Here is a 13802-nt window from a genome sequence, read left to right as displayed (position 1 = left end):
TTAAGTCAAAAAGTCCTGCTAAGATTTGCTTTCCAAAAATGCAGCACCTCACATTTATCTGAATTAAACTCCATCTACCACTCCTCAGTCCATTGGCCCATCTGCTCAAGATCCTGTGGTAATCTGAGGTAACCTTCTTTGCTGTCCAGTACACCTCCAATTTTGGTGTCATCAGCAAACTTACTAACTGTACCTCTTATGCTCACATCTAAATCATTTATATAAATGATGAAAAGTAGAGGACCCAGCACCGATCCTTGTGGCACTCCACTGGTCACAGGCGTCCAGTCTGAAAAACAACCCTTTGTCTTCTACCTTTGAGCTAGTTCTGTATCCAAATGGTGAGTTCTCCCTGTATTCCAACCTTGCTCACCAGTCTCCCATGGGGAACCTTGTCGAACACCTTACTGAAGTCCGTATGGATCACATCTACTGCACTGCCCTCATCAATCCTCTTTATTACTTCTTCAAAAAACTCAATCAAGCTTGTGAGACATGATTTCCCAACACATAAAGCCATGTTGATTATCCCTAATAAGTCCTTGCCTTTCCAAATACATATATATCCTGTCCCTCAGATTCCCTCCAACACTTGCCCACCACTGACGTCAGGCTCACTGGTCTATAGCTCCCTGGCTAGTCCTTACCACCCTTCTTTAAGAGTGGCATCACGTTAGCCAACCTCCAGTCTTCCGGCACCTCACCTGTGACTATTGATGATACAAATATCTCAGTAAGAGGCCCAGCAATCATTTCTCTAGCTTACCACAGAGGTCTATGGGTATACCTGATCAGTTCCTGGGGATTTATCCACATTTATGTGTTTCAAGATATCCAGCACTTCCTCATATGTAATATGGACATTTTGCAAGGTGTCACTATCTATTTCCCTACATTCTATATCTTCCATGTCCTTTTCCACAGTAAATACTGAAGCAGTTGATGGGTGGAGGGGAGGCAAGCTGACTGTGCTATCCTCTCAAAATGTTTCTGGAATTATACAGGAGAAAGTGAGGACTGCAGATTGCCGGAGATCAGAGCTGAAAATGTGTTGCTAGAAAAGCGCAGCAGATCAAGCAGCATCAAAGGAACAGGAGAATCGACGTTTCGGGCATGAAGGAAGAAGGGCTCATGCCCGAAACGTCGAGTCTCCTGTTCCTTGGATGCTGCCTGACCTGATGCGTTTTTCCAGCAACACATTTTCAGCTCTGGAATTATACAGCCCATACCCACTGCTCCTTTGTCCTAGACAGATAACATTTAGAGCAATGACAAATGGGTCAAACCTGTTGGAGTAACGCTCATTATTTTTATTCTCCGCAAATACATTTTTACATTTACATTTTCATTACAGGGAGATGCTGGAATACCAGGTCGAATGGGAGAAACTGGGCCTTCTGGTCTACCTGTGAGTATTTGCTCCGTAACAATAGAATCACTTGTATGAATAATTTGTTTCTTTTACTTGTATTGATTTCTAATTGCCAGACTGTTTGAATGGTCTCACCTGAGTCAGGAAGTCATGGGTTTAAATCCCAGCATGGACTCTAAGCAAAAATCTATGTTATTAGTCAAGTGCAGTTCTGAAGTTATTCTTATTATGATGATTTGTTAAGCTGGTGTATAATTTCCTACTTCCATGATTCAGGAGGGCATTAAAATATGTTGAAGAGTAAGAGATGGTTCTCCAAGTGAATATTTTAAGCAATATCTTTCCCCATAAGTGATCATTAACCACTCGCTATTGCTGTTTGTGATATTTTGCAGTGTATAACTTAGCTTTTAACTCAAAAATTGATAGCAACATTTCCAAAATAGTTTATTGAAGCATTCTGAGAGACATAATCAAGTGTAAGTTGCTCTTCATAAAAATTTGAAAAAAGAAGTATAATTACAATCAGTGACGACAGTTGTGAACACATGCAATGCATTCATGGACACAGTGATTTCAAGTGTTTTTTTAAGCATGCATATCAGCAGTAGAAAATTCAGCCTGATCTAATTGCAACCTCAAATGCACATTACTATCTATTCCTGATGAACTTTCTATTCTTTCAAGTCACCTTGTTTGCAGGAAATTCAAATGCCATTTTCTGCATGCTTCTATTCCCTGTAAAAATATATGCCGCAATAAATTTTTTCGTAAAATCAGTCATTAACCTTGGCAGGTTAATAACTGTTCACAGTGCTAATTTGATCATTAAATGAACCAGCAATGGCCAGTAATTAAACCTGTGAAAAAGTAATCATTTAATTTTTTAAGGGATTACATGGCTCTCCAGGACAGAAAGGACACATTGGACAAAAGGTTGGTTTTTACATTTCAAATATATGAAAAATACAGTTAAAGGTTGCTAGATGCCAAACTCTCATGGATGTGTTCTGTTTTTAAACACATAACATCCAGAAATTACCCATAGGTCAGACAGCATCAGTAGAGGAAGGGACATGAACATTTTCTGTTATGCAACAAGATGTTATCGATCTGAAATATTAATTATATTTTCCTGTCTCCATAGATTCTGCCTGACCTGCCTTTCAACGTTTCTTTTTATCATTCTAGATTTCTAAACTCTGCAATATGTAATGTTTTTGGAACAGAGCTTTGAGGCTCTGGCTATAATAAGATAAAACAATTGAATAAAGTTCCTAGATCTACAGAGCAGGTACACCATGTTAAAAAAAAGACACAAGTTAAGGCTTTGTTTGTGAGTCGAAAATCTATTGATGAGTATTTGGTGAGGTATGTTTTCCCAGGTCATTAGTTCACCTTTTCCATTCAAAAAAAATCACATGAGCTGCTGCATGTATCCAACTTTTCCTGTGTTTATTTTAATTAAGTTCAGACTTCCTGTATTAATTAGAAACAATGAATTCAGAATGCAATACCTTGTGTTAAGTTGAATTTCAATGTATCGCTTGATTGTGGGATGATCAGTGAAAAAGACAGCATACTTCCAGATTCCGAGAGCAATGTTTGGACAGACAATGATCAGAATGGTATTGATACAGACTGGGAGGTTGTAATGAAGACGTGGATGATGGCAGAGTAAAGTGAGAGGTCAAACATAGAGTCATAGAGTTTGGGAGAAGATTTGTAGCTCGGGTGCTCATTGTTGTGGTTCTGTTCGCCGAGCTGGGAATTTGTCTTGCAAACGTTTCGTCCCCTGTCTAGGTGACATCCTCAGTGCTTGGGAGCCTCCTGTGAAGCGCTTCTGTGATGTTTCCTCCGGCATTTATAGTGGCCTGTCTCTGCCGCTTCCGGTTATCAGTTCCAGCTGTCCGCTGTAGTGGCCGGTATATTGGGTCCAGGTCGATGGGTTTGTTGATAGAGTCTGTGGATAAGTGCCATGCCTCTAGGAATTCCCTGGCTGTTCTCTGTTTGGCTTGCCCTATAATGGTAGTGTTGTCCCAGTCGAATTCATGTTGCTTGTCATCTGCGTGTGTGGCTACTAAGAATAGCTGGTCGTGTCGTTTCGTGAGTCATAGAGTCATAGAGATGTACAGCATGGAAATAAATCCTTTGGTCAAACCCATCCACGTTGACCTAAATTAATCTAGTCCTATTTCCACTATTTGGCCTATATCCCTCTCAACCCTTCCTATTCATATACCCAACCTGATGCCTTTTAAATGCTGTAATTGTTCCAGAGGGATATAGACCATGCACAGACAGACCCACAGCAATGTGGTTGACTCTCAACTACCCTCTGGGCAATTAGTGATGTGCAATAAATGCTGGTCTAGCCAGTGAGACCCTCAACCCGTGAACAAATAAAAGATGGGAGTGGTTTAGAATGGTATTATGATTGGCACAGACTTGGTGGGCGGAAGGGCCTGTTCCTGTGCCGTACTGTTCAATGATCTCTATTCTAAGTGTAATAAAGACAGTATTAGAAAAGGATACTTAGTTAGAAACAGACACTTTAAAATAAAAAGGCATAGTTGGAGGAAATAAGCATGCAAAATGCATATTCAGTCATAAAGTAGTGAAGTTAATATAAAAAATCAATGGGCTGCAGAAAGATGAGCAAGAAGCCCAATGAAGGACTTATGCCCAAAACATCGATTCTCCTGCTCCTTGGATACTGCCTGACCTGCTGTGCTTTTCTAGTAACACACGTTTTGATCCTGAGGTGATAGGTGACTGAACTAGGAGGTCAAAGCGAGACTTGTGCAGAAACAGATCAAAGTAACTCTCTTCCCTCTTGCTTCACTTTACATGTATTTCTCTTTCAGTTTGTATCACTCCCTAATTTCTTCAAAATTTCTTTTCGTTCTTTCCTTGATGCTACGAGCTTTGTTTCTTAATTTGCTCATTCTTTCGCCACCCCCCGCCCCAACACCTATTTCATTTTCTTCTGCTGATTTCCTGGCTTTCATCTGCTTCTACCTTTCTACCTTATTTAACGTTTTCTCCCTTGTGTAGTTTTCCCTTTGTTTTTGTTTACTTTTCTGTTTTACATTTAGTTCACAAAGTTCTGTTAGTTATAAATCTTGCCCCTTTTCCATTTAATTAGCTTTCGTCTTCATTTAATTTCCCTTCTCCTTCATTTGGTTTCTGTTCTATTTTCTTCATGTTGTGTTGTCTTCCCTTCTATTTCATTTTTTCTCTCCTCATAGCTTACTCTCCCGGGTACTGTTCGTGTTCTTCATATATTTTCCCTGTGTATTGTAAAACTCTCCATCATGTGTATAATGTGCATTGCTCCTGTTGCAGGGTGATTTAGGTATGATGGGAGAAATGGGACCTCCTGGAATCCCAGGAGAACCTGTGAGTATAGCTTCTATCATTGCGTTTGTCTTTCACACAAACATTTGGATGTGCACAGAGCTATAATGTGATTGACCTTTTAAAGTTTTGCACCACTTTATTCAGACAATTTTCTGCACTTCCAATCCAAAGGCTTTAGTTTAATGTTCCCCTGCAGTTGGGTTAAAGGACAGTTCAGCATCTTAGATATATCTGTCACCTCCGTACCATCCCCTGCCCCCACTGAAATTTACCAAAGATAGACTGACCTGCCTGCTAGCTGATACTTTTAAAAAGGCAACAAATGGAATTAAAGTAGTGGCAGGATAGGGCAATTTCAGTAGTCAACCCAGTTGGTTTCTTTGCAGGCCTATTGGTGGGGAGGGTCCCTCTTCACTGGTCTCCAGGGCCATTATGAATCCTCAAGTCATGCCATTCAGTATGATGAAATCAAAACATCAATGCAAACTTTGTTCTGACATCTGAGCTGCATTTCACATTTCATTTGGGTGTTCTGAATTTGTACTGAAGCATGGATTGTAATCTGATATGATTGCATGTATTGTAGCTAGTGTTATAGATCACATTGTGAACACCATCATATATTTGCTGTCACACTGTGGTTTACAACAGTGTTCAACTCTTATCAGTTCATTTATATTTAATGTAAATAAAAGTAGGTTAAAAGCCAAAACACTTAATTCACGATACAGGTCAAAAGGAAAAAGGTGAATAAAGTCAAGTGCTAGTTTGGGTGACACCAACTTTGGGTTTTAAAATCCTTTAGGTGATCGTGGGTGGCACGGTGGCACAGTGGTTAGCACTGCTGCCTCACAGCGCCAGAGACCCGGGTTCAATTCCCGCCTCAGGCGACTGACTGTGTGGAGTTTGCACATTCTCCCCGTGTCTGCGTGGGTTTCCTCCGGGTGCTCCGGTTTCCTCCCACAGTCCAAAGATGTGCAGGGTCAGGTGAATTGGCCATGCTAAATTGTCCGTAGTGTTAGATAAGGGGTAAATGTAGGGGTATGGGTGGGTTGCGCTTCGGCGGGTCGGTGTGGACTTGTTGGGCCGAAGGGCCTGTTTCCACACTGTAAAGTAATCTAATCTAATCTAATCTAATCTAATTACATTTCAAAATTGTGGGAGTCAACTGGACCAGTCACATAGTACTAAAGTAAAAAAATCACACAACACCAGGTTATAGTCTAACAGGCAGTCCGACTTTGTAATTTTTAACCTTGTATACCCCAGTCCAACTAAAGTAAGTTTGAAACAAACTGCTCACCCATTCACTCCAACAACTTCAGGCACAATTTGGGAATGCATTGGAGACTCTCAAATTACCAGGTCTGATGGAGAACATGCTCCTATTTTCCTGGTTGAATCCTTGATAAAATTTATGAAATTAAGCAATGCCTTAATAAAATTGGCCCACAGTACCCACTGCAGCCACAATTCAAAGGATACATTGCAGACAGTTGGCAAGGCTTTTTCAATAGCACTTCTCAAAACAACCATTATTAATTTCAATATTTATCAACAATGCAACTGATAAGGTTATAAAGTGTTTTCTGATGTCCTGTATATCTTGGTGTTTTTATTCTTAAGGGTGATCCAGGAACCCCAGGACAAAGGGGACCACAAGGACACCAAGGCCTTCCTGTAAGTAATGTAGCACTGGCATTACCTCTAATGGTTTTTGCTTTTGTTCAAATTGCGCAAAAGTGATGTTAGGCTGTCATTAATCTTGCACAACAATAAGTAATGCTTGAAAAACTGAATTATGTGTTCCATTGAAAGTAAATGAAGCCATAGTCCTGCATGACTCAAGTTGTTAAATGCATAGTTGGAACTGAGCTACAAGATCAGATCTCACGGTTAGCTAGTGCCTTGTCTGAGATCTGCTGAGGAAGGGCACTTGGTTTAAGAAGTGCTTTTACTAAGGGAGAGGAAGCAGGCAAAGTAAGATGCTATTCACTCGTCCAAGCTGGATAGCTCACATAAAAGTGAACAGGCTCAGGCTTGCCTGTGATGACTACAAAATACAATGCTCTTCCAGCACCTTCTAAATGCTCTGGAACATGAACAGCTCCTGTAGCATGAGTTCTCAGTTTCAGGAATGAGATACAAAAATTAACCAGTACGTGATACTATTAGTCTTGCTTTAAGTATTATTTTAACTCTCAAATGAGCCAGCTTTAGTCTAAAGCATTTGCATTTATCATATTGTTATCCATCATAAATATTTATGTCAAAACCAAGAAATTCAATCCTTTTTAGATGGTGGCATGCAGACTGAGTGATTGCATTACTTGTGTAAACTCTGATTGTTTTATAATCCCAAGAATCATCAATTCACAATCTAGGAAACCAAAGGATCAAGATGGAACATTTTATCAATCCAATTCAAAATAAATAAATTTGAAGAATCTCATAGATCCATTATTACAGTTTTGAACACAATGTTATTTTATTCATCCACTTAACTTCTTTTCATTCTGTCATTGTTCCATGATGACACTGGACCTAGTAATAATTTCATTGATACCTTTAAGTTAAATGTAACAAAGGTCAGTCCATGGTTGCTTTAGTTAGCATACTCTTAATGACAATGAGAATTCAAATTGATATTATAAGCGATTAAATTGGTCTTTAATTTATTGCTATGAAAATGATCCAAGTTCAACGAAGCTAGTTTCTTAGTAATTCTAAATTGTGGAAAGCTATTGGGTTTTTTAATATTCCAACTGAACATGCAAAACATCTCCAAAAGATATTTGATTAGTGTCTGGGTTCCCAGATATGTGTACCTATTTCGTAGTGAACATCATAATCATCTCATTCTCAGTTTAACAACATGAACTCAGTTAAAATAAATGTTTTAATGCAAAGGGCTGGTAAAGCATTGAATCTGCTGCAACAAGATATGTTGCATTTATATATTACCTATTATCCTCTCCAAACAGACTTTGGGTTTTACACATAGAAAGTGAGGACTGCAGATGCTGGAGATCAGAGTTGAAGAGTGTGGTGCTGGAAACACACAGCAGGTCAGGTAGCATCCGAGGAGCAGGAGAATCGATGTTTCGAGCATAAGGTCTTCATCAGGAAATACCGATTCTCCTCCTGACCGGCTATGCTTTTCATGCATCGCATTCTTCGACATTGGGCTTTACAGCCAATGAAACAGTTTTGAAGTTTAGTCACTGCTATTATGTAGACCAACAAGACCCCCAATTCAATTCACACACAAGATTCCACAAACAACAGTGTGATAAGTGATAATTATCTTTGATGTGTTAGTTAAGAGAGAAATGTTGTCTTTTTTTCTTCTAATCTTCACATTGTACTATGATGTCTTTCACTTCCACCTAAATAGACAGATATGCAGAATTTGATGTGCCCTAAGGAATGGGCTGGCAGAAATAGGTGAGGGAAGCTGAGACCTATTGTCCATAAACGTCCTGACACTGAAATTCTGTCAGCAATGAGGAAGAGAGAGAACAGGCTTCCTTCCAAGAAGCCAATTGAGGCCTTTAAGTAACTGATTAAGGGCCACTTTAGGGCTTTTCTCTTGCCCACACTGGTATTTATCCATGGTGGTGAAGAGTGAGTAGGTGCATCCACCATCACATGAGGAGAAAACCCAAGTAAAGCCAAGTGAACTCTCTGCTGACTTAAATGGGGAGTCATTCTGAGGGGTATGTGCTCCTCAGAAGGCTCCACCTCCTTTCAGAACCATGGGCTATTCCCATGGAAACATCCCAACTTCCCTTCACTAACCAACCATCTCAACTAACCCCTCCCCTGCCACTAATGCCCAGCATCTCGAGGACCACCTGACTAGGTAACCAACTTATCTTCTTCCGAGAGGGGGAAGACATTGTCCAGGAGGATTTGAAGGTCGCTTAAAGGATTGGGAGCTCCAACAGCAGATTATTGCTACAAAATCTGGACGTTGCTGCCTGAAAATTTACCTCACACATCCCCGCCCATTGACAGGACTGCTGCTACCCTGGACAATCACACTTTGTATCTTATTTGAAATAAGGTACATTTAACAATACAGCACTCATTGGCTAAATTGTGTACTGAAGTCAATGCAAATGTGCTTTGAGCCCAAATCCTTCTGTCTCAGACCCAAGGATAGCATTGTTAAAGTTAACAGGAGTTAGATAAATACATGATATATTAGCGTGGCAAAGGACAGCAAAGTTTAGTGACACAAACCTGATGGACCAAATCTATCTCCAATTCTGACCGTATATCGAAAATTCTAAGGTAATTGGACATGCTGTAATTAATGATGCAGATATCCAGTAATTGGTACTATAACAAAGGATGATTAATTACAGTGAGTGACTCACTGTGTTCTGGAAGATGTGTAACTCCACTGTGTCAGTTGCCCCTCAGTGAAATTATGTTGACTCTGCACGCAGCTCACTTCTTTCCAAGGGCAATTTTCTGTCTTTGTTAGTGTTCAATCTGTCCTTAAATACTATAACTCACTGATTAGTGTGGCCAACTGTAAATAACTCTCAATTCTCTGGTTTAAGCTAACTGTAATAATTTGTGATTGTTCCAAGAGCAAATTGTTTCTGGTTTAGAAAGGACTCACGAGGTGAATTAGAAGTTTCCCTGCAAAATAACTTTGATTAAAAAAAAAGTATTCAAAAGGTTCCCTTGTGGTAAAGAGTCTACATTGTAGCAAGGTTTTAGAAAGCCTCAAACGATATCTGAAGCCATCATCAACAGTTCTGAAGGCTGAAAATGCACAAGATTGAACATAAAGGGGAAGGGAACCTTAAACTGAGACATAGCTCCACTGAAGGGTGATAAAGAGACTGAGCATAGAATCCTTATTTAAGAAAACAGATTCCAAATCCTGCAGAAATGGTCAGTGGCAACTTGAAGTGTGACTAACCAAGCGATATTGTCTGTTACTTATTCATGCAGTACAATTGAAAGGATGGTATGTCATGATGTCAGCTTTCTAAGCTCTTAAAGACCTTAATCTCATCTGTTTTGAATAGAAGCTTCCAAGACCCACCTAAGGGCTGTGGAAGGCCTTTGGGAGGTACGAATTACAAATTACATTTTGGTCAGAGTTAAAGCCTTGTTACTGGCCTAAAACAGATGGAGTGCTAAGATCAGGCAGCATTCTTTCAGTTTCATTTATCGGACTCAGCTATCACTTTTCCCAAGATTTATCCAGCTAAGTGAATATTAGGAGTCTTCTTTACAATGCACATATTGTCGCTGTGATGACCTTAATACAATACTTTTCACAGGGCAGCAGTGGAGAACAAGGACCCATTGGACCCCCTGGTTTGCCAGGCCCTCCTGTAAGTAAAGCCAGCAGATTCATTAAATAAAGTTTCTAAGACTTGTCACATTGGTTTTTATGATCACCAAAACTATGTTTTTTTTGGCAGATTTATGCCAAGGAATTGATAGAAAATTGCTTGCAAAATGTTTCCACTTCCCTTTTATATCTGTGACTTTCTGGATCTCCAACAAATGTGATGGGAGGTCATTGAAATTTCAAATACACATTTGTGAGGGACCTCTTCAAGATTTTTTTTTGCTTTAAAGTTTAGAAAAACATCAAAGAATACTCCTACAGCATGACTGGGAGAGGGCTCTAGCTCAGCAAAACATCTAAGTAACTTTTGATTGAGTGTCACCAGACCTTTTGGTCATTTAGTTGAAAAGATGAGAAATAACTCACTTTTATCGAGCACCTTTCACAGCCCCCCAGAATGCTTAGCTATTGAAGCACTTTTGAAAAGTAGCCATTGTTGTATTCTGGCAAATATGGTCACCAGTTTGCATATAAATAGAAGGTGATTAACTCCTATTCATTATACTTGTTTTGTGGAACGTGAACATAACTGGCAAGGCTGGCATTGTTACCCATCACTAATTGACCTTGAGAAGGTGGTGGTGAGGTTGTGTCACTGTCATCCTTGTCGGTGCATCTATAGTGCAGGAGGGAAAAAATTCTGTTATCTTAACCCAGATGGACTCAGGCAACTAGAATATAATTCTATGTTAGGACATTGTATGGCTTGGAAGGTAATTTGGAGGTGATCACTTGCTTTACACAATTTGGTTAGCCGATAAAACTTAGCTGGAATACCAGGAAATCTTGTAATCTTTTGTTTAACTTGTTCAGTAGATCTATTACGATTCAATGGTTCAATTGATTGATTGATTGATTGTACTGAGATACAGTGAAATACAATGTTTTGCATGCTCTACGGGCAGATCGTACTAAACAAAGTACATCAGAGCAACAGAACAGAGTGCAGAATACAGTGTTGCCGCCACAGAGAGGGTGCAGAGAGAGAGAGAGAGATCAGAATTAACATTTGAGAAGTTCATTCAAAAGTCTGATGACAGTGAGGAAGAAGCTGTTCTTGAATCTGTTCATATGTGTATTCAAACTTATATATCTTCTGCTGATGGAAGAGGGAAGAAGAGAGTTTCATCAGGCTGGGAGGGGCCTTTGATTATGTTGTTTGGTTTCCTGAGGCAGCAGGAAATATTGATCCAGTGGATGGAAGGCTTTTTTTGTGTGAGCTAACGTCTCTGGCGGTGACCTTGGGTACAAGAGCATCCGAGGCTGTTGGGGTAGGTGACATTGTTTCACTGACCTTCTGTTTGAAGCGAGAGTAAAATGAGCTTTTCGGGCAAGGATGTAGTGTTGCCCACAATTCTGTTTGCCTTTACCTTGCAGCCTATTATACCATGTCAGCCTTGCCACAAACGATAAGTGTCCGTCTGGTTGGTCTGGCTCTCAAGCTTAGTTTGATATTGTCTCTTGCCATCTCTCATGGTTTTACTAAGCTCATATTTGGATTTTCTATATAAGTCAGGGTTGCCTGCCTCAGACGTGGACTTCAGTAGGGAGTAGATCTGCCAGTTCATCTATAGTTTCCAGTTAGGAAACATTTGGATTAACATCTTCAGCACATTGCCTTTTACACGCTTGCTAATGAAGTCTGTGACGGTGATGGCATACCTGTTTAGGGTGGCTGCAGTCTTCTCGAATATGGACCAGTCCACTGACTCTAAGCAGTTCCATAGAAGCCCTTGTGTTGCCTCAGAGAAACATTACACGACTTTCTGTAATGGGTCCTCATGTTTCAATTTGTGCTTAAAGCTGGAAGGAGGAGCACAGTGTTATAATCTGATTTTCCAAAATGCAGATGGAGGGGATGGAGTGGTAGGCATCTTCAGTTCCATCGCAATGGTCAAGGTTGTTTGGTCATCTGGTAGAACAGGAGATGTGTTAATGGTATCTTGAGATTGTTCTGGTTGATATTAGCCGGCTACGATGAACAAAGCCTCCAGGTATTCCATCTCAAGACTGTTATAGCATTGTATACTTCGTCAAGTGCACTCTTCAATTCTGCATGTGGTGGGATGTAGACTGCTGTCCAAATATTGGAGGTGAACTTGTGCAGCAGGTAGTAGGGACAGCACTTTACTGTAAGATATTCTAGGTCCAGAGAGTAGTCAATCACCAGAGTCGCCACGTCTGAGCACCAGGAGGCATACCCCACTGCCCCTTGCCTGATCTGAGGATACCTAATGGTCTATTTGGTGATCTGAGAAACCCTCAGAATGTAAGGCATTCAGATATAGCAGGAGTGAGCCATCCCTCTATAAGACAGAGTACACAGCAGACCCTCAATTCCCTTTGGTTGATGAGTCTAGCTTTAAGGTCATCCATTATGTTCTGAGTGGCTTGGAGATTTGCCAGGAGTGTCCTGAGGAGGGGGTCTTGAAACTCTGAAGTTTAAGTCTCACCCGAAGTCCAGCATGTCTCCTATATTTCCTGGGTAGATGGCTGCTCCTGGTTGGTCTCAGGCATCAGGGCAGGAGGTCTACTGCTCCGAGAGGTAGTGAGTGTTCCTGATAGGGCCCTGGGCACCTGTCACTAACTTGAGAGCACCCGGGAGTGTTTTGTGGATGATCTGATTAGGACTTGGTTCTGTGTTTCCACGAGGTTGGGGAGATCGGGCATGTTATAGGCCGGAAGGCCTCTGGGCCTACGGTTCTACTGTCAGCAAGACAAGTAGATGCCTCTGATGGGATCCCGGGCACTAATCTCATTTACGAATGTTCCGGGGGGTCTTGCAGTCGATCTTGACAGGCTTACTCTATCTTGCATCACTATGGGGTCAGGTTTTGATACTGGGCTGGTTGGGCCTTGGTTCTAGGTTTCTAAGAGGAGGTCAGGCTTGTGGAAATCTGGTAGGCCCTTACTTCCCCTGGGCTTGCGGTTCCAACATTGGTAGTTGAGCTTTGTTGATTGTAGAATCTTTAAACCTGAAAGTTGATTGAAGAGAAAATTGTTAGAAGAGCAGAATGATGATAAGATATATAAGAATAAGATCTGCTATAGACAAGTTCGCTAAATTTTCCCTCGCTCCGGCGCCATCTTGAATACAGCTGAGATCGCAGACAGGACCTTAGTTTAGCTTGGTATCTAAAAGACAGCACTTCCAATAGTTCAGAACTTCTTCAATTTAGTACTGGAGAGGCAGTCTAGATTGGGTACTCATGTATTTGGAGTGGGACACAAATTCACAACTGTGTGACCCAAAGTAGTGATGCTGCCACTGAAATTGTGAATGTTACAGCTGAAGTTGACCCAATTCTTAGACAAACAGCTTATAATGTGATGAGCTGATGTTGGTGTAGTGGTAATGTCGCAGAACTAGTTATCTTGTAGGCAGAAGCAAGGCTCTGGAGGTATGAGTCCAAATCGCATTACAGCTGGTGCAATTTAAATTTAGCAAATATATCTGAAAATACCTTCAAAACTCATTTGGTTGATGCCCTTAAAGGAAGGAAATCTACAGTCATCATCTAGTTTGGCCTAAATGTGGCTCTGAAATGACCTTGCAATTGATTCAGTTCAAGGTCAGTTGAGAATGGGCAACATTGACACCTTGCCAGTGACACCAACACCCCACAAAAAGTGAATAAGTTACGAGATTCCTAAAGTAATTCCATGCTCTCACACCAATTTCAA

The 13802-nt window shown here is 40.7% G+C and overlaps 1 protein-coding gene across 2 annotated transcripts in view; it reads left to right on the top strand.

Annotated features, from left to right (window-relative positions):
- Positions 1-13802, top strand: part of LOC122548903 (collagen alpha-1(IX) chain-like) — a 118668-nt gene that overhangs the window by 79454 nt on the left and 25412 nt on the right. For both annotated transcript variants that reach the window (XM_043687859.1, XM_043687858.1), the window contains 5 exons: positions 1355-1408; positions 2264-2308; positions 4721-4774; positions 6362-6415; positions 10045-10098. In XM_043687859.1, coding sequence (XP_043543794.1) covers positions 1355-1408; positions 2264-2308; positions 4721-4774; positions 6362-6415; positions 10045-10098 — 261 coding nt within the window. The remainder of the gene's footprint in view (positions 1-1354; positions 1409-2263; positions 2309-4720; positions 4775-6361; positions 6416-10044; positions 10099-13802) is intronic.

Source organism: Chiloscyllium plagiosum, chromosome 4 (assembly GCF_004010195.1).
Source record: "Chiloscyllium plagiosum isolate BGI_BamShark_2017 chromosome 4, ASM401019v2, whole genome shotgun sequence".
Taxonomy (NCBI): Eukaryota; Metazoa; Chordata; class Chondrichthyes; order Orectolobiformes; family Hemiscylliidae; genus Chiloscyllium; species Chiloscyllium plagiosum.
The sequence above is the reverse complement of the archived record's forward strand: the minus strand, read 5'-3'. Positions and strand labels throughout refer to the sequence as shown.